Source organism: Cnephaeus nilssonii (genome assembly GCF_951640355.1).
Source record: "Cnephaeus nilssonii genome assembly, chromosome: 20".
Taxonomy (NCBI): domain Eukaryota; kingdom Metazoa; phylum Chordata; class Mammalia; order Chiroptera; family Vespertilionidae; genus Cnephaeus; species Cnephaeus nilssonii.
Genome location: NC_137091.1, coordinates 29,872,645 through 29,891,260, shown reverse-complemented (window position 1 = coordinate 29,891,260; position 18,616 = coordinate 29,872,645). Strand labels below are relative to the sequence as shown.

Here is an 18,616-nt window from a genome sequence, read left to right as displayed (position 1 = left end):
CACTATCTCCTGTCCTCCCAGCATCCCAGTGGGGTCAGCAGCAGCACTGTCACCATATTACAGACCAGGACACCAGGACTCAGGTGATGGGGACACTAGGCTCTGCTTGCCCTCCTACTCACCCTGCGGTGGCCTCTCTGAACCTCGGCTTTCCCACCAGCTCTTTTCCTTTGCTCTTTTACAGGCTGCAAAAAGCCTGCAGGGAAGCCTCGCCAACTTTGGAACACAAATATTTGCCAGTGAAGAAAACATTCTCCCATCAATCAAAACCCAGACAAGTTGGCACACCCTCTCTGCAGATGTCTGAAGGAGCTTCTATTTCAGGAGGGGCCAGGTGGCCCAAAGCTTCTCCCCGTCCCTAAACACTCCAGGCTCCTTCTCTTCCTGCCTCTTTTGCAGAGGAGGAAACTGAGGTCGGAATGGTCACTTGCCCTGGGTCACACAGCATCCAGAGGCTCTTTCATTTATTTTCTTTGAAAGTTTGTCTTAATACATGACACACAATGACAGTAATCTCCAAGTCTGCAAATGACAACTTCCCATGCAGATAAACAACAGACATAGTTTTCCATGCCATGTGAGCGGGCAGAACTTAATATAGTCTTATTTCATCTCCCCAATAACCCTAAGTGGGGCGGTTTTAGGGGGCTTAGAGGGTAAAGCATGGGGTTATCTGGAGTGGGACAGCTTTCCTGCCAGGATACAGAACCCTGGAATACTCCTGTCCCCTTTGCTTTTTCTCAGGGCCCAATGAGCAGGATTTCAAATTCAAATCCAGCCCACTGCCTGTCCCCACCAGCCCTGCACTGGCTCCCTTACCTCCCTGGAAGCTTTCCTGGCCTATTAGAATCCCATCAAAATTCCCTGGGCTGTGGTTAAAATTCAGCTTTCTGGTCCCATCCGACCCTTGAAACACAATTCTCCAGGAGTGTGCATGTTAACTCAGAATCTTCCAGGCCCTTCTAGGGGAGTCTGACACATGGGGCAATTGAGGACCACTGCTATTAAGATTCACACAAACCCACTGTATAGAGGGCACCTGTTCAACAAACAGATGAGCACATCAATACATATTTGCTGCAGCCTGCAAACTTGCCCCTTCATAAGCTTCACCTGGGTTGCTTGCCAACATACAGATTCGGAGCCCTTCCCCCGCAGTTTCTGAATTGGAAGATTGGGGTTGCGGCATGGGGGTGGGGTGGGGAATCTACATTTTTAAAGATTTTTAACCAATGTGTATACAGGGGTCAGAAGATTGTGAAATGGAAGGAAACGCCTTCCCTCACTCTCATGGGGTCGGGCTGTTTCAGATAATGCTGTGACCCCATAAATGCATTTACTCCAGGCCCCAGGAGTAAGGCGGGTAGGCGCCCAGGGCAGGTGAAGGAACACAGAAACGCGGGGCTACTGTAAAGCAGGCCAGCGCGCACCAGGTGGGGAGTAGGGTCTGGGACCCGAGAGAGGGCGTGGCCAGCAGTAGGCGTGGCCAGGCCTGTGCACGAGGGGGTGGGGCCGGAGCCGGGACAGGATGGGGGCGGGCTGAGCGCTTAGCCTCGTTCAAGCTCGCCAATCCGGGGGCTCGTAGCAGCCGCGCTCTCCGCCTCCCGCCGTCCGCGGAGAGCGCCGCGTTGCTATAGGTCGGCTACGGCTTCTTCCGGCCGGGGGGCGGGCTCTGCGCGGTGGCGGGAAAGCGGCGCCCCGACACTTACGGGACGCTGAGGTTGTGGCGGCTGGCTCCGCGATGGACGCGGCCGAGGTGGAGTTTCTGGCGGAGAAGGAGCTGGTGACCATTATCCCGAACTTCAGTCTGGACAAGATCTACCTCATCGGGGTAAGGGGGCGCCGGGCATTTGCCTCAGGAACTGGCGTCTGCGGGCGACGACTCGCCCTGCTCCGCTCCCAGGTCTCGGGTGGGAAAGCCAGGCGGCGGACTCGGCGTGTCCAGCCCGCGCGGGCCCTACGTGTTCGGGGTTGGGGGGAGGTTCGGAGCCGGGAGACGTAGGCGGGGGAGCCCCTGGAGGTAGCCCGCGCCTCCCAGATGTTCCTGGGCGGCCTCCCCGCGGCGCCTCGGGAACCGGGCTCAGGTGGGCCGCCAGGTGCGGCCAGCCCCACCGCGCGAGGCCAGACGTGGGCTGCCTCCCGCGCCGCGTGACCACCGGGCGTGTGTTTGTGTTTGGACTGCTGTTCACACGGTGCCCGTTCTGTTGTTTGACAACCGGAGGTCCGGTAATGCCTTTAGCTCTCTGCCTTGTCTTACCGGGGTTTGCTTTCCTCCGGCAGGGGGACCTGGGGCCCTTTAACCCTGGCTTACCAGTGCAAGTGCCTCTGTGGCTGGCGATTAACCTGAAACAAAGACAGAAGTGTCGGTTGCTTCCTCCGGAGTGGATGGATGTGGGTAAGGACGTGGGTGCCCGGGTTCTGCAATGACGCCGTGGCCCACTGACCAGCTGAAATCAATGGTTCCAGATTCACTCCTTAGAGTCAGCTGACCACCATTACCAGGGCCCTGTCAGTTTGGGGTGTGTATATCACTTTTAGTTCAGATTTTGTGTTTCAAGCTATTTCACCTTGCTTTAAAATTTAAAAGTATTATAAGACCTTAAAATAAACATTTTAATTTAAATATATAAGTACTAGAGGCCTGATGCACGAAATCAGGCCTACGTGCAAGAGTAGGCCTTCTTTCCCCCTGCTGCTGGCACCAGCTTCCCTCTGGCACCCGGGACCCTGGCTTCCCTCGCAGCCCTGGCTTCGTTAGGAAGGTCTCTGGACAGACATCGGGAAGGATGTCCCGTCTAATTAGCACATTACGCTTTTATTATTATAGATATAGACTGACATGTTGAGCAGAGTTGTTATCTTACATTATAGAAAATGCATGAAAAGAATCCATATAAGGGAATATTATTCAGCCATATTAAAGAATGTGGATGAACCTTGAAAATCTTATGCTCTCTGAAAAGAACACACAAAGACCCTATTTGTAACATTCCATTTATATGAACTATCCAGAACAGGCAAATCCACAGAGACAAAATAAATTAGTACTTACCTAGGGATAGGGCTATAAAGGTGATGGAGGGATTGTGTGTGTGTGGGGGGGGTCCTTTTTGGGGCAATGAAAATGTTGCCCAACTCTGTGAATATCCTAAAAACCATTGAATTGCATACTTTAAGTGGGTAAATGGTGTAGTATGTCAATTACGCTTCAATAAAGTTGTTAGGGAAAAGAAAATAATGCATCGAACATGCAGGCCGACTTTACCCTGACTTTATCCTTTGTGTCTTTTCCCCATCTCAAAGCTGTGAATGGCTCATTATCGCAAATCATCTTCATTTTATTGGGGGGGGGGTGGTGGTGGTGGTGGTGGTAATAGGCATGCATGTAGAATTTGAAAAGCCATGAGTGATTTTGATTGCCCTCTCCCCTTGGGAATCACTTGGGGATACCTGCCTCCGAGAAGCAAGGACACGTTCAGCCAGGCACTCTCAAATGCAGTTTAAGGAAGACGGGGTATTTCTGCCTTACTCCCTGTCCTAAGGGGTGAATGGCCCTAGTGGTCCTGAAACATAGTGGGAAACTCCAATTCCTTCTGCTTTGAAGGGCTTTTTCAGTCCCAGCAGGCCAGGCTCTGTGAGGGCTGCATCCCCTCAAAGCTTCTCCTTTAAGATCAGCTCTGGCAGCTTTGGCCCATCGAAACCCCAGCCCGAGCTTCTTTCTCGTCCTGGGCCATACTGTGGTGAGAAGTAGTGAGACATCAGTCAGTCGACAATGCCCAAGAACCAGCTGCTTTCTGATTCTGCCACCACGTTGGTTCTACCTGTTCTTGGACTTCATATAAATGGTATCATCTAGTATGTCAGTTTTGGTCTCTGACTTCCTATCAGTATCGTGTTTTTGAGATTCACTGCTGTTGCATGTGTCATTACATTCTTTTATTGCTGAGTGGTGTTCCATTGTATGAGTATGCCACAGTAGGTTCACCCATTCTTAGGTTGGTGGAGAGTTGGGTTATTTCCCATTTTTGGCTATTGTGAATATGGCTGCTATGAATAATCTTGTCCAAGTCTTTTTGTGGATATGTTTTTATTTCTCTTGGGTAAATAAATACCTAGAGGGGTGGAATTGCAGGGTCATAGGACAGACTGTGCTTAGCTTGGTAAGAAACTGCCAGCCAGTGCTCCACGGGGGCTGAGCCATTATTATAATCCCACCAGAACTGTCCAAGAGTTTCCAGTGTTCCATACCCTGGCCAACATTGGAATTGCAGGGTTTGAACAGAGGTGTTTCATACTCTGATTTTGATCTAAAAAAAGAAAAGAGTGAATATTCTGTGCAAAGAATAAGTGTGTGGGGAGAGAGCAGTAGAGAGTTACCCAGGCAAGAGCTGAGAGTAGCTGGAGCAGCTGATTGAGGTGGGCAGTGGTGGTTGGAATTTAGGCATAGTTTGAAGGAAGAATCACCCGGATTGCTGAAGGACTGGCCGAGGGGTATGAGGGAGGAGAGTTAATTGAAGATCAGCACCAGGGTTGTTGGCTTGAGTGTTGTATCATAAATCAGCGAGTGAGATACAAGACGCCTTAATGAGCCAATTAATTAGGAGTCGTTTATTGCGCACAGTCCAGAGGGAGGTGTTTCTTCCAAATCTCTGAGCAAAGTCACACAGGAAGTTTCCCGTATTTATACCTTTTGAGCTTCTTTGCAGATTTTACAAAGAGCTCTGTGTGAGTTATTGTTACAGACAGTTTGTAATCTTGGATACATAAAGAACAAACATTTGGCATAAGAATATGGGAATTATTATCAGTATTAGTCCATTACGTTAGATGGCTAGCTTGCAAGGTCAGTTAAGTTTTTATCTTTTTCTATTATTCAAACTAAAACAGTTATTTTATAGAATAAGAGACTGTCTAAAAATGACAGAGTTTACAGAACAAGGGGCTATTTAACAATAGCAGAGAACTTCAAACAGCAAGATGGAGGTTACTATGCTTCATTAGCTCTGGAAGGAAATGGAGTTGTTGTTTTCTTAGATGGGGAAGACTGCAGGAGCAGTGTGTGGGCTAAAGTGGACACCAGGAGTGGAGTTTGAACATCTTACACTGGAGGTGCCTGATAGAAATCCATGTGGAAATAATATGGGCAGTGGGGTATTTGAGTCAGGAATTCAGGGGAGGGACTTAGCTGGGGATGTGAATTTGTCATTATGAGCACATAGATGGTATTTAACGAGGCAGGAAGAGATCATATGGGACGTGGGTTTAGGTGAGCCCTGCACCACAGTGTTGAGAGGTCAGGAAGGCAAGAAAGAATTGATGAGATGAGAACTCTGGTGTTCCAGAAGCTAAATTAATACACTCCAAGGAAGAGGATTGATCCTCATCAGATGTGGAGACTGAGACACAACCCTTGGGTTTGGCCTAGTGGAGGATGTGGGCCTTGGTGAACTATGTTGGTGGAGGGGTAGGATAGACACCCATCTGAGTGGTTGAGGAGGGGAAGTTAATGCCAATGTCAGACAACTCAAAGTTTTGTGTAAAGGGCATGATAAATGGATTGGTAGCTGGGGAAGATTTGGTGTCAGGGGAGGGTTTTCTTTTTCTTAAAACACACACACACGTTTTTATTGATTTCAAAGAGGAAGGGAGAGGGAGAGAAAGAAATACTGATCAGTTGTCTCCTGCATGGCCCCTACTAGGGGTCGATTCCACAACCCTGGCATGTGCCCTGATTGGGAAGTGAACCTGTGACTTCTTGGTGGATGGGATGACACTCAACCAACCGAGTCACACTGACCAGGGTAGGTTTTCTTTTTAAGATGGGAGATGTTGCAGCATGTCTGATGGAATGGTCACATAGTGAGGGGAAACCATGATCATTCAAGAGTGAGAGACCGAAGCTGGAGTGGTGTTCTGTGCAGGTGAGAGGAGGGTCCAGTGCATACCTGGAAGGCTGGCCCTTGTGTATGGGGACAGACACAGGGAAGTTAGGAAGATGTGGTGGTAGGAGCATGCGGGCACTCAGCAAGGCAGTGACTGAGAGCTGGGGCAGTGAGATGAGGAGAGAAGGCATGAAGAGGGTGGGCATGATCAAAAGTGAGAGGGTGAATGGATCAGGGAAGTTTCATAGGATTGCAAGATAATGCCAAGGGCCCCTTAGAGATGGGTGGTCAGTCCTTTAAAGTGAGACTCCACAGCATAGTCATGTCTGTGTGTATCCTGTAGGCACAGTGGTCAGTTCAGATTTAGGACTGGAGGTTTTCTCAGGCTATTAACACATTGCAGACCAGTAGTTTTATTGCTGGCTTTACCCAGTGGCCAGATAAGTTTCTACTGAACGAGTACAAAAAATGTTTTACGTAAATGTTAAAGGCACACTTTAAAAGTAAATACCCATTGCATTTTGAAGTTATTTATTACATGTTCTTACAAGTTAATATCTTTTTAATATTGTCATTGGCCACAAGCCTTAGAACAGAAAACACGAGAATTCTCATGATCTGTCCGCAATGTGTTAAGTCAGAGAGAGAAACAGCAATGATGAGAGAGAATCATTGATTGGCCATCTCCTGCAGGCCCTCCACTGGGGACTCGGTCCGCAACCCCGGCATGTGCCCTGACTGGTAATTGAAGCATGACTCTTGGTTCATAGGTTGATGTTCAACCACCGAGCCACACTGGCAGGGTCCAAAAACTGTTTTTAATGTGTTTGTCAGTTGATCGAATAGGTGATATAAGCAGTTGGTAAATTTGGAAGGTTTAAAAAAATATTTTGGTTATGGTGATGCTAAAATGTATTCATTTCTAAATTTCAGAAAAGTTGGAGAAGATTAGGGATCATGAACGAATGGAACAAACTTTTACCCCTATGCCTAGCCCTTACTACATGGAACTGACCAAACTCCTGTTAAATCAGTAAGTAATCTCACTGAGAGCACATGTGTAAGATTGATGGTTCTCATTCCTTAATCCCTGCCCTTCTTTTCTTGTTTCACTCTCATTACCAAGGTAAGTGGTATTCCTGGCCACCTGGTTCCTCAGGTCAGTAATCTGGGAGTCCATTCACACTGCCTGGAGTCTCTCTCGCTTCCTCATTTTTCCTTTTCTCCACCCTTCCCTCTCCTAGTAAATTCCTTGGTTCTTTTCATTTTATCTCTTAATTACAGGCCCGGTGCACAAATTCGTGCACCGGTGGGGTCCCTTGGCCTAGCCTGTGGGGATCAGGTTGAAACTGGCTCTCTGACATCCCTCGAGGGGTCCTGGATTGTGAGAGGGTGCAGGCCAGGCCGAGGGACCCCACTGGTGCACGATCGGGGCCGGGGAGGGCTCCAGGGCGTTTCTGGCCCATCTTGCCCAGTCCTGATAGGCTGGACCCCAGCAGCAAGCTAACCTACCGGTTGGAGCGTCTGCCCCCTGGTGGTCAGTGTGTATCATAGCGACTGGTCGAACGGTCAAATGAACAGTTGAACACTTAGCATATTGGGCTTTAATTATATAGGATTATCACTTGACATTTGAACCCAGTATGAGCCTCCATCATCATTTCCAGCAATAGCCTTTATCTACACTAATAAAAGAGAAAGATGCAAATTGGCCATACCTTCGGGACACCCACCAGCCAATCAGGAGTGAGTATGCAAATTAACCCAACAAAGATGACGGGTTAATTTGCATACACAGGCGCAGAGCGGCCGGGACAGGATGCTTGCATTGTCGCCATGGAGACAACGCAGGCGTTCCGCACTGCCCCAGATGCTCTGGGCCTCTGGACAGCGTGGGAAGGCGGGAAGGTGGCTTTGGCCTGAGCAAAGGCGGTGCCAGCAGCCAGGGGAAGGAAGGCCCATTCTTGCACGAATCTTCGTGCATCGGGCTTCTAGTATTAACTGTAGATATGTTTTATTACTAGAGCTTTATCCCTTTTTATTCTTGGGTATGTGCATTTGAGTTCTTGCATGTCTGTCACAAGAATGGCCAGAAGACTCACATTTGCCTCTGATCCTGAACTATAAGAAAATCCCACTAATGGCAGAAATGTGCTGTAGTAAATTGTTTCCCTACATCCAATTCTGGTTCCACATCAGCTTCTAATTCACTCTCCACATTGCAGCCAGAGTGGCCCTTTAACACGTTAAGCGCCCAGCCTGTTTTGTCTTCTGGACAGAAAGTATAGTGTTCGTCACTGGTGACTGACTGGGTGCTTAACGTGTTAAAGGTGAAGTTGCCATATGATTCCCCTGCTCCTTGGAGCCTTTCCAGGGTTTAGTCTAAAGTCCTAATCATGGTATTCAAAGCACTGCATAGGCTGGTTTTCTTCCTTCTCTCATAACTCTCTTACAGTTCTCCCCTCGGACTCGAAGTTCCAGCTCACTTTGACTTCTTTTACTTCTTTATACATACCAAAGTCTTCACCGCAGGGCTTTGCATATACTGTACCCTCTGCCAGTAAGTCCATCTATTCCCTGCTCCCTCCTTTGGTTTAGCCTAACAGGTACTCCCTTCCTGTCCTACCTGTCATCTTGGCACCTCCATAGCATTTGTCAGTTAAAACTTTTCTAATCCCTTGTCTGGCTATGCTCTTCACCCCACTTCCAGTTCTTTTTTTAAAAAAATACATTTTATTGTTTTTTACAGAGAGGAAGGGAGAGGGATAGAGAGTCAGAAACATCGATGAGAGAGAAACATCAATCAGCTGCCTCCTGCACGCCCCCTACTGGGGATGTGCCCGCAACCAAGGTACATGCCCTTGACCAGAATCGAACCCGGGACCCTTCAGTCTGCAGGCCGACGCTCTTATCTACTGAGCCAAACCGGTTTCGGCCCCACTTCCAGTTCTAATGAGCAGGGACTGTGTCTTCTGTGTACTAGCACAATGCCTGGTGCTCACATGTTTGTTGAATGAATGAATGAATGAATGAATGAATGAAAGAAATCAGTGGAGGAGGCAGGAAAGTGTGGATCATTTTGCTTAGGACATACTTAGAATGTAATTTTCAGTGTCCAGCTTTTGATGCCTTTTAATTTATGGATTCAAGAGTAGAACTAGAACAAATTTTGGGGAGCTGCAGAGCAAAGGCCAGGGGCCCACTAAATGGCATTTTTGGATGCAAATGAAAATTCAAGGTACATAACACAGACTTGTTCCTTCAGTTCATATGAGGCTGCAGTTCACAGCTTACTAAGCATTCTACTAGATAGTGATAATAGGCTTGAGTTCCTGGTTTAGTCGGGGGGGCGGGGGCGCGGAGAAGATGTGACCCTGTTATCCAGTGGTTATACTGCAGTGTGATAAATGTTGTTCAGAGTATGTTGGGATGTAGCCCTAATGCCTGGTGGTATCAGAGAAGGGATCTCAGGCTGGAAAGATGAGGGAAAATCTGGGGGAGAAGCCAGAGGGGTGAAAGGATATGGTGTGTTTGGGAAACAGAGCTATTGGGACACATGTAGACTGTATGGGGTGGGAGAGCTGAGGCTTTTCTTCTGTTGGAGGGTCCTGGGAGGGTGTTCAGGAAGGAGTGTGCCACCTATGGATCTGAGAAAGCCTGCTGTGGCAGTGGGGAGAGTGACTCGGAGTGGAGAATCTGGAAGCAGAGGTGAGGGGCCTATTTATCTTTCATTTTTGGAGTTCAGTATATTATGTATGCAGTTCTTATTGAAACTCTTGTCTTAGAATTATTTAGAATTCATTTGGCTAAGGGACTTAATTGTACCTTTTGTTCTGCATTTCAGTTAACAAGGAGCTGGGTCCTTTGTTCTTTACTGCTGTTCAGAGCAAAGGATTCAAATGTTTGGGCTTTAAGTAAAATCCACTACATAAACTTTTTATCACTGATTATCCATCTACTAATCTTGAGCTAATTTTAGCATGTGAAGAGGTCATTTCCAGCTTATCCTAGAATGCCTGGTGATGATGATGTGAGCTTCTGCTTTTATCTTCTAGTTTGTCTTTTCCTTCAAAGATTAGTTGAAAAAAATCTCACACAGGAAGACTGACCATCTCTCGCTGACTCCAATTCAAACTTACCCGGAATTCATTATATAAAATGTGCTCAGGTTATGCTAATTTGCAATTTCTTCGGTGATTTTTGTAAATGTATTTTTGTTTTCTCTGTAGAGTAGGCCAGTGTCTACCCTTCAGGGCTTTTGTGAGGATAGAAATACTGTGTAGTGCTGAGCACATTGCATGGCATAGAGCTGTTATCTTCTTTCCCTGGTGGGTTGTAAGCCCTTGGGTAACCGATGAGGTGTGAGCAATAGAAGTCATGACCTCTGGCCCTGGCCGGTTTGGCTCAGTGGATAGAGCGTTGGCCTGGGGACTGAAGGGTCCCAGGTTCGATTCCGGTCAAGGGCATGTACCTTGGTTGCAGGCACATCCCCAGTAGGGGGCGTGCAGGAGGCAGCTGATCGATGCTTCTCTCTCATGGATGTTTCTAACTCTCTATCCCTCTCCCTTCCTCTCTGTAAAAAAATCAATAAAATATATTAAAAAAAAAAAAAAAAGTCATGACCTCTGAGCCAGCCTTGAAACAAATTCATTCTAGGTGGAAATTCTATAGCACAGAGCACTTAATTATCCTGAGACACAAGATGTCTAATGTAGAGCTTATTCTCTTATTTATTAATTATTTTACGGAACAGAAATCCTTGTGCCACTGCCTGCCAGGGGACAGGTTACATGAGCATAACTGGATCATGGCTGAATTTTCTTGGCACCGAGCTTAACTGCTAGAAATCCTTATATTTTAAAATTGAAAACAAAGCAAAACAAAATCTGAGTCTAGGACAGCGCGTGTATTTTACCTGAATCCAAGCAACCTTTTTTTTAAAAGCCACTTCTAGGTGGATATTGCTTTAGTTTACTGAGTGCTTCCTTATGCCATTTATTTGTTTTCTTTAGTGCTTCAGACAACATTCCAAAAGCAGATGAGATCCGCACCCTGATCAAGGATGTGTGGGACACTCGCATAGCCAAACTCCGTGTGTCTGCTGACAGCTTTGTGAGGCAGCAGGAGGCACATGCAAAGGTCGGTGTACTGCTGAGGGATTTCCTACAGCATTCAGCCTGCTTAGGCTATCACAAGCAGGAATTACTGGCTGTGCTTTTAAAAATTATTGATTTCTTGTTTTCAGTAGATTTTTTACCTTTTTCTCAAAATCAGAAACTCCTCAACCAACCCTGTCTGTTTCCTTTTGTGTTTTAGTTGGATAATTTGACCTTGATGGAGATCAACACCAGCGGGGCATTCCTCACACAAGCTCTCAATCACATGTACAAACTCCGCACAAATCTGCAACCTTCTGAAAGTGCCCAGTCTCAGGACTTCTAGAGAATGACCTTTGATTTGTAAAGGCCTTGTGTCTGCTGGCATGAGGCTTACCGGGTAATGGGTGAGTGGTCAGGACATGATAGAGGTACTCATAGTGCTGGGTTCGAGAACCATTTGAATGTAAGAAAAACGTGCAATGAAGCAAGGAATGGATTCATAACATCATTGGAAAGCAACAGGTTGTGCTTAGTTCTTAAGCTATTCCCAACTGTGAAGGACTCGAGTAAAAGTGACAAGAAAAGGCAAGTACTGTCATATGAAAGCAGTCCTCTACACCAGCAGTCACCTGTTCCTTTATGGAGGAAAGAAAAAGCTTCAGCAAACAAGCCATTCTCCCTAGCAGTCTCAGGTCTCCTGCACAGAACTGTTATGTGTAGGTAAGTGTTCAGTGATGTTACATGTTGCTTTGAAAAGACAATAGACATACAAATGGTGATGTGGCCCTAGGGCTTTTTTATTTTTTTGACTAGAGGCCCGGTGCATGAAATTTGTGCACGGGGGTGGGAGGGTGGGTTGTCCCTCAGCCCAGCCTGCACCCTCTCCAATCTGGGACCCCTCGAGGGATGTCCGACTGCCAGGACTCTCACAATCCAGGAATGCTGGTTCCCAACTGCTCGCCTGCCTGCCTGCCTGCCTGATTGCCCCTAACTGCTTCTGCCTGCCAGCCTGATCGACGCCTAACTGCTCCCCTGTCGGCCCGATTGCCCTTAACTGCCCTCTTCTGAAGGCCTGGTCGCCCCTAACTGCCCTCCCCTGCCGGCCTGGTCACCCCTAACTGCCCTCCCTTGCTGGCCTGGTTGCCCCTAACTGCCCTCCCCTGCCGGTCTGGTCGCCCCTAACTGCCCTACCCTGAAGGCCTGGTTGCCCCCAACTGCCCTACCCTGAAGGCCTGGTCGCCCCTAACTGCCTTCCCCTGCCGGCCTGGTTGCCCTTAACTGTCTGTCCCCCCCCCCCCCCCCCCCCCCGCTGGCCTGGTCGCCCCCAACTGCCCTCCCTTGTCAGCCTGGTCGCCACGACCTGCCCTCCTTTGCCAGCCCGGTCACCCCTAACTGCCCTCCCCTGCTGGCCTGATCACCCATGACTGCCCTCCCCTGCTGGCCATCTTGTGGTGGCCATTTTGTGTCCACATGGGGGTGGCAATCTTTTACCACATGGGGGCAGCCATCTTGTGTGTTGGAGTGATGGTCAATTTGCATATTAGGCTTTTATTATATAGGATATGGCTCTTTTTGGCTGAATTTAGAATCTAGAGATTGCTCACACAGAGAAGGATGGCAGATGGTGGCTTGTGATGCCGACTGGGGTTGATCATCTCAGCTAGGGGTGGGGAACCTTTTTTCTGCCAAGGGCCGTTTGGATATTTATAACATCATTTGCAGGCCATACAAAATTATCAACTTAGAAATCAGCCTGCTATATTTGGTCAAACATTTAATTAACACCCCTAATGCCTTGGTAGGGCCAGACTGAATGATTTTGAGTGCCTTATAAGGCCCACGGGCCAGATATTCCCCACCCCTGGTAAGCCCTGATACAGAATAAAGATGGAATCAACCCAATCTGTTGGGTTTATTTTTTCCTGCTTAAGCCATGTGGCTAAAACGATACAATAGACCAAACTGAGGTGTGTAGTGGGCTGTAAACTTCAAACCCTCTGGTTGTCTCTTGTTATCTTTGCTACTTCTGGTTACAGTTTAAAGGGTTGCTTTTAAAATTACATGTTATTGAGTACATGAGTGAAGCACAGGGCTAAGAAAAGTTGGACCTATAACACTGCTCTTGATGGGTTTTAGGGTAAGATGGTCATAGGTAGCAGTGGCTCAAATAAGGGTAAATTCTAAGAGAAAAAAGTTCAAATATAGTGTTTTGGAATTGCTAAATTCATATTTTATTGTCTTGAAAGGGGAAAAGATTGTCTAGAGCGGCAATTTTCAACCTTTTTCATTTCATGGCACACATAAACTAATGACTAAAATTCTGCGGCACACCAAAAAAATGTATCTTTTGCCAATCTGACCAAAAAGAATAGGTATAATTGATTCATTCACACTGTTGACAGCTAGCTATTGGGTTGGCTACTGCCACTTTTTACTTGACAATCTAAGGGAAAAGAGGCCCGTGCCCCTGACTATATAGTCAGGTGTTCCATGTTTAGAAAAGGCTTGTGGCACACTGGTTAAAAATCGCTGGTCTAGAATCAATGAGTGGCAGTTTCTGTAACCAGGTTTTCTCCTGTCGCATGCTATCTCAAGGGAGTTTTGAAGAGTGTATGTGATCAACTGAGCCTGAAAGAGACCTGCTGATATCTGCTCTGGTGTTTACTAGTAAAGTCCAAACTTCAAGTTTCTCCATTCCAAATTGCTATCCATTTAGATGTCCCTCAAACAAGCAGCTAATGGTTGTTTGAACACTGAAGGGCCAGGCACAGAGGGATTAGGATACAGAAGACTTATTTTTATCAGTTAAGGTGACTATTTGAGCAGTGGTCGCCAACCGGTGGTCCGCGAGGTCTGAAAGGTTGGCGACTGCTGGTTTAGAGGACTGCTTTCATATGACAGGACTTGCCTTTTCTTGTCACTTTTACTCGAGTCCTTCAGATTTTAATCTGAGGAATCTTCTGGAATGAAACCACTTTATTGTGAAGGGTCAGGAGTCCTGTGTATCTCAGATCAGCCCCTTAATACCTTTCTCCTAAAACCTGACTGAGGTACATTGGATCTGTCTTCACATTTTACCTGTAAAGCTATATAGTTGTTGAGCATTAAAAAAATAAATTGGTCTTTTTTTTATTATTATAGCATAAAAAAGATTTTTCTCTTAACATGATTTAGGAAGATTTTATTTTTTTGGATGTTGTCAGAAATTACAGCAATATATTCATAAATACCTAATTACTACATTCAACAAATAATATTACAATACAATTAATTCAAACAAGTACACTTAGAACAGGTTTAATTTCACAGCATCTAAACTGCCCCCAGAGTGACCGAGGCACTGTTCCTCCTCCCTCCCATGTACTGGTTTACTGTTCTAGCAATTAAACACAGGGTACGTACAAAGTAACACAACCAATTAGCATGGTCTTCCTCAGGTCTAGGCAGAGTTAAGGAGTTTAAGTTAAGTGCTGGATCAAAAGTTGGGGACAGGCTACTGCAAGTAGTAAGAAAGTCAATAGCTTGGTTACTTGAAAGAGTATAGGGATTGCTGCTAAATGGCTAATATACACTTATTTAAGAGGAACAGAATCGGCTTGTGCTGATCATCTCCATCTTGTGGTGGATCCTTGGAATTTTCTACACTTTAAAAAACACATGGCTCAGAGGGGAAGGGAGTATCTTAATGTAATTTTTGAGATTAGGCAGCATTTAGGAAATACCGTTCCATGTACAAACTTAAGATTTCTTGTGTTATAATTCTTCACTGCTGAAGTGTGGGCTCCTTTGAATATTCTTTGAGTTTCTTTAAGGGTACTTATTATCTAATAGAATATTAATGCCAATTTAGTGTTTTATTTCCTTTAGAATGTATAGACTGAACTGTTGAAAAATCCTACCTTGGCCATTTATCTTAGATAATGGATTATATCATGAAATGTTTTCACTGTCAGTTTGGCTCTGATTATATGAAACGGAGAACCTATTCATTTTCAAATGATCAGGTGTGTAGATCCAGGTTTTGAGGAACGCTCTGGTTTGTCCCTAAATATCTGATTAAATGCGAAGCTGGGGATTCGGCTTTGGAAGGTGTCCCTCACAAATTTAACACAGCCGTCTCCTGCCGGTGCTGTAGGAAGCACGTGAGGCCGTGGAGGACTGACACGGGTTGCAAAATCAATTCTAGAGCAAATTCGGTGTTCTTCTGAGCTTTGTCTTCTACACTCAGTGTGAAATAGCTGAACAAAACCTTCAGAGAGCGCATATGTGTCCATTTTTAAGCCCAAACTGAAAAGAAAAATAAATGAGATGAAAATGTGTTTTAAGATTTTAGAACTAATTATTGGATGGAAAAGCCATTATTGGGTACTGTGTCTTAGTGGTGCATTTGTTTTCAAAAGACACTTTACCTTTTTCTTAGTTTATTATGCTGCCTTTCCTGGTGTATATTTATTCTCTGATTGTCATTTTACTTCTTAAACCAAGAATATTCAGAGATCTCCAGAGATGTGTGGCGGAGTGAGAGAGAAGCTCAAGTGCAGGGTGATAGGGGCGTTTTCAATGGGAAGGAGGAAAGCAGTTATTACTAGCTCAGGGACATCCTCCCTGACAACTAAACAAACCCGACCAAGGGAGCTCCTCTGGGCTGGAGGAGGAATGGGGCTCTGCTTTTCTTTCCCATCAAGTTATTAGATCTACATTTTTCTTTTTCTAAGCCAAGGCCATTACCAAAGCTGATCAGCAAAAGTACTAGTACTCAGACATTCTGTGATGGCAAAGGAGGACTGGGAGTGAAGTGCTAAGATGTAGCTCTTAAGCTTTCAGACCAGAAGCAGCAAGCAGATTTTAAAGAGAGAAATTCAGTGACATTTTGCCCTGATTGTTGGCAATAGAGTTCCCTCTAAACACCTGTCCCCACCTGTGGAACATGTTGATCTCTCAATGTCTTTGCAGGGGAGGCCCACAGAACAGCCCTTAGATCTCGTCAAATCGTTTCTGTGGAGAGGAAGGCGCTTGTTGACTGCTGATAATACTGGCGGCACTTTTTGTCTGAGTTTGCTAATAACTGGAAGATTCTTGGCAGACATACAAAGCAAACTGTGTGGGAACAGATAAAGCGACACAATGCCATCTGCCAGCAAGCTGTTCTGCACAGCTAAGGTCTGGGGCTGAGGGTGCGGCCACTGATCACAGTGAGTAGCCTTCATGAAGGTCAGCCAGCCCTTCCCCTGGGTAAAGGGAAGGCGTGATCATGCTCAGACCTCCTCTCATCCCCTCTCCCCTGGCAGACCAACCACTGGCTGCTTTGGCCTCTGGTTCAAGCCCATTCAGGCAAGAGATACTTGCTTGATCTAGATTAAACCCTGCCTGAATGAGCAGTTAACTGGGACAAGAAGGAAAAATTTCCCCATTGCTTTGCATTGATCTGATGATCTCAGTTTCTAGCTGCTCCTGTGCTTGTCACAGTCAGTTCAAGAGGAGGAGTTGTTCAGCTCTGACATTGTTTATCCTACTTTTAGGCTTTTACAAAGCTTTGCATCTAAATAAAGCCTCTAGAGTTTCTACTTTGCACCTGTTCTCAGACTGCTGTAAGACACCTTAGAATTCTATCACAGAAACTGCTCACTTCCTGAAAGGTTCTTTTACAAAAAGCCCCATGTCTGTAGGTGCATGCATAGGTGCACACCCAGTATCTGTCTTGTTCACCATAGACTAGCCCCTCCTCACTGATAGCAACTAGGTATAACTGCTACTTGCTGTCCAGAGCTGGGGGAGGGGGTAGAGGAGGAGGTAAGAAGTAACGCATGGCTTTCTACATCATTTTCTGGTGCAACTCAAAAATGAAGTGATCGCATAGGCGCCAGTGGTAAGCTCTTTTAACTTTTCTTCTTCTTTAATTTTTAAAAACACTTCAATATTTAATGTCCTGACCAGCAGCAGTACAAACACTAAAAGCAAGTTTTTTTGTGTTTTTTTTTTGCCCAGAAAAACAAAAAACAAAACAAAACACAAAACCCCAAAACAGGAAAACAAACAGAAATCCCCCAAAACCACATATTAAAAATGGCAGGCCTTTTATAACAATAATTAAAGTAATAAAAACATACAAAACTTTGTTTTTTAATATATATACACAGTACAAGGCTGAAGCACCTTTGACTTTTCTCTCAAAATTTGTTTGTATGAAAACACCCCCACCGCAGCAACAATTTAGTGGGTGTGAATGTATGTATACATAGAGCTCTGTACACTCCCCTCCCCCCCCATGGAGTAATAAAAAAGGTACCTTCAGGTTGTCGATTTTGCGTTATCTTTAGGTAAGAGCTTTTCCAGGGAAAAAAATTGGTACTGTTGCTTTGAAGAAAATTTTGCAGAAAAGTAACCAAAACAAGCCCTTCACTTAAAATGCACCCCACCTTCATTCAGCTGAAGCAGGTCTCAGTCGTGGGGGGGAGAATGAGACCAACCCTATGCTGCAGCAAAAGCAAACTTGGGTCATCAGGCCTAGTAATATGGCAACACAAGAAATAGAACACAAGCGGTTTGATCCAATCTTATGCACCCAGGGGCTATAAATGATAAAAGTTTTAGTGTTGGTAATGGAGCCTTCATTTTCAGATTTTAAGACGGTGACATGGGGAAAGAAAGAATAAAATTGCCTTTTAAAAAAATATATGGGCGACGTCCTACATTGGTTGCTCGCTGAATTACAAAGGTGATTCAGTTGCATTGAAGTCAAGGTGAGTTCGTTCTTTTTCTGGAGTCTGGAATCCTTTGCTTCATGCATGGCACATTCTTTATTATTATTTTTTTTAAGCTTCAAACCTCCCAGTGAAAAATATTAAATATTCAAGGTAATAAAATAGATAATATTTCTATACTATAGGTTCAGCCTAGTGCAAGGGAAACCGTCACCTAGGATATCCCTTAAAGTAACCCCTAGGCCAATGCAATGCAGGCAACGCAAGGCACTTCCGGAAGTGATCCAGTTCCGCCTGGATTCGCTCCCTTTCTGAGACAATCTTCTGTTTCTGGCTCCTCAATTCCTGCAGAGAGAGATTCACATTAAACAAACTGCTTTCACGGAACTGTATGTGATGTAGAAACGCGCTGGAGGCCACTTTGAAAACTTCCTCCTCCCAGTTCAGTGTTCTGACAGCGCCTCTGGGGGCAGGCTGAACTGGTTCTTCCAAAGTCTTGGGTTCTCACAAGACCTGCTCTCATGGAACCAGTGTCCACTGTTGTCTCAGCTTTGACCCTGAGCTTTAAAAATTAAAACCTTTACTGCTTAGGAGTGGCCCAGATGTGCAGACCTGATCTGAGATAAGCCCCAGATCCCCACTGGGAGGAGGCCCTTGGGGCTTGCCACATGTCACAGTTGGAAGACCTGTTGGGCCAGGCTGCAAAGAGGAAGGAGGTGGTTTGTTTTCCTTAATAACTTACTCCAGTAAAATCTTTCTTCCTTTCCCCTTAGCAAATCACAGCAGGAGAGACTGACAAAGGCAGTAAATAAGGCCTTAAAAGGAATATGTATAAATAGCATCTTCATTCTTCCAGGATCAATATTCTGCAAATTAGTGATGCCTCCTTCCTTGGCTAGGGTCATCAACTGAGCCTTGAATGTCTTCCCTAAGA

At 45.7% G+C, this 18,616-nt stretch overlaps 2 protein-coding genes across 14 annotated transcripts in view; one reads left to right on the top strand and one right to left on the bottom strand.

The window, feature by feature from the left end:
• The first annotated feature begins 1,690 nt into the window (after positions 1 to 1,690).
• Positions 1,691 to 16,060, top strand: GINS2 (GINS complex subunit 2). 2 transcript variants are annotated; one of them, XR_013815175.1, is made up of 6 exons: positions 1,691 to 1,831; positions 2,281 to 2,395; positions 6,816 to 6,915; positions 10,895 to 11,021; positions 11,199 to 11,701; positions 15,935 to 16,060. XR_013815175.1 is itself a non-coding variant. In XM_079799747.1 (5 exons), the coding sequence occupies exons 1-5, from the start codon at positions 1,742 to 1,744 to the stop codon at positions 11,322 to 11,324; spliced, it is 558 nt and encodes a 185-aa protein (XP_079655873.1). In that variant the 5' UTR covers positions 1,691 to 1,741; the 3' UTR covers positions 11,325 to 12,185. The 2 variants fall into 2 exon arrangements, 1 of the variants encoding a protein (XP_079655873.1); XM_079799747.1 differs by lacking the exon at positions 15,935 to 16,060 and having other exon boundaries at positions 11,199 to 12,185.
• Positions 12,349 to 18,616, bottom strand: part of GSE1 (Gse1 coiled-coil protein) — a 420,008-nt gene continuing 413,740 nt past the window's right edge. For 6 of the 12 annotated variants that reach the window (XM_079799736.1, XM_079799737.1, XM_079799733.1 and 3 more), the window contains one exon: positions 12,349 to 18,027. In XM_079799736.1, coding sequence (XP_079655862.1) covers positions 17,893 to 18,027 — 135 coding nt within the window. In that variant the 3' untranslated portion in view covers positions 12,349 to 17,892. The remainder of the gene's footprint in view (positions 18,028 to 18,616) is intronic. The other 6 variants (XM_079799732.1, XM_079799743.1, XM_079799740.1 and 3 more) reach the window with 1 other exon arrangement.